Raw genomic sequence first — 1,377 nt, 5'->3', positions numbered from 1 at the left:
AATCATTGCAGTAATCAATCCCATAATGCTCCAGTCCAACGCTCCATCTGTCACACACCCCCCCCCACACCTCCCCCTCCTGTTCTGATCTCCACCAGTCCTACTGTCAATAAGTGAAACCCACGGTCCAGCAGAGCCTTATGTTGAGCACCTCGTCCGTGTCAGGACTCAGCTTTAACAAATAAATATTTCTATGTTTTCTCTTCAGACTGTAAGGAGTGAAGGAAGTGAAATTTGACTAAAGAAAAAAATTCACTTCTTTTTATAAAACATCAAATAAAGATTTTTCACTGTCACTGAACAGTTCTACAGAACCGTCCTCGACCTGGTTCCTTTCCTCCACTTTCACCTCCTCGTCACTCAGTAACCAACCAGGATTCGTCTTTGATGAATTCGTTCTCACCACCATCCAATCAGGAGTCACTAACACCGGCCTCCCCCTCGTTCACACCCGCCCCCCCGTCACCTGGGCTCACGGAGCTCTGGCTCTGACTGAGTGACGGTGTGGTCATGTGACTCACCAGGGGAGCAGGTGCGTCTCCCCCGTCTCTCCTGCTCTCAGGTTTCGGGGGGGAGTCACTCCCCAGGTTCAGCTTCTCCACAGAGATTTCTCTGAAAAAAAAAAACGACGAACGGAAAAGTGAGAAGGTGAGGATTTAAAAAAAAAAAACAGTTCCAGAAGGTCGGAGTGTCAGACCCCGGTCCATCTGGACAGGGTCTGAGCCCAGAGACCGCTGGAGCAGGTGGAGCAGGTGGAGCAGGTGGAGCAGGTGGAGCAGGTGGAGTCCTCCAGGTTCTCACCCGGGGGGGTGCGTCAGCGTGCTGCTGCTGAAGATGGGCGTGTAGGTGGGTGAGTTAGTCCCACTGGGGATGGCGTTCCTGAGCAGACGGACCCAGGTGGCGATGTCGATGTTCATCTGACGAGCACGCAGGAAGGCCTTACCTACAACACACACACACACACAGAGTGAACAACAGCAGACCGGACCAGGTGTCGATGGTCCAGGTCTCTCCTGGTCCACACTGGTCTGTATATAATCCTGGTTGTGGAAAGAACCAGGAACCAGGAACCATGAACACTTGGACTGGATCAGAGAAACAGGAAGTGGAAACCACATCAAATAAATCATAAAACGCCACGTTCACATCAGCTAACGCTGAGCTAGCTAACGACGCAAACGTTACTTCCTGTTTTGTTTTGACAGTCTTCAAATGTTGACCATAACAGAATCCTTCTCCTACCTCAGTGGCCCTGACACTGTGTGGCGCTGTTTCCCTTTTATCCACTTTTACAACAATAATATAAAATGTTTTCTTAATTATTATTATTTTATATGATCAATATATTTGTTTATATCTATGTTTGTGATGTTTGGG

At 48.7% G+C, this 1,377-nt stretch overlaps 1 protein-coding gene across 2 annotated transcripts in view; it reads right to left on the bottom strand.

The window, feature by feature from the left end:
- The window catches only part of LOC103393715 (serine/threonine-protein kinase N1-like), a 7,290-nt gene that overhangs the window by 2,674 nt on the left and 3,239 nt on the right, over positions 1-1,377 (bottom strand). For both annotated transcript variants that reach the window (XM_025064365.1, XM_025064366.1), the window contains exons 7-8: positions 802-943; positions 522-612 (exon numbers count right to left, since the gene is read on the bottom strand). In XM_025064365.1, coding sequence (XP_024920133.1) covers positions 522-612; positions 802-943 — 233 coding nt within the window. The remainder of the gene's footprint in view (positions 1-521; positions 613-801; positions 944-1,377) is intronic.

The sequence above is a fragment of the Cynoglossus semilaevis genome, chromosome 17 (assembly GCF_000523025.1).
Source record: "Cynoglossus semilaevis isolate Cse_v1.0 chromosome 17, Cse_v1.0, whole genome shotgun sequence".
Taxonomy (NCBI): Eukaryota; Metazoa; Chordata; class Actinopteri; order Pleuronectiformes; family Cynoglossidae; genus Cynoglossus; species Cynoglossus semilaevis.
This window is presented reverse-complemented; position numbering and strand designations above follow the sequence as displayed.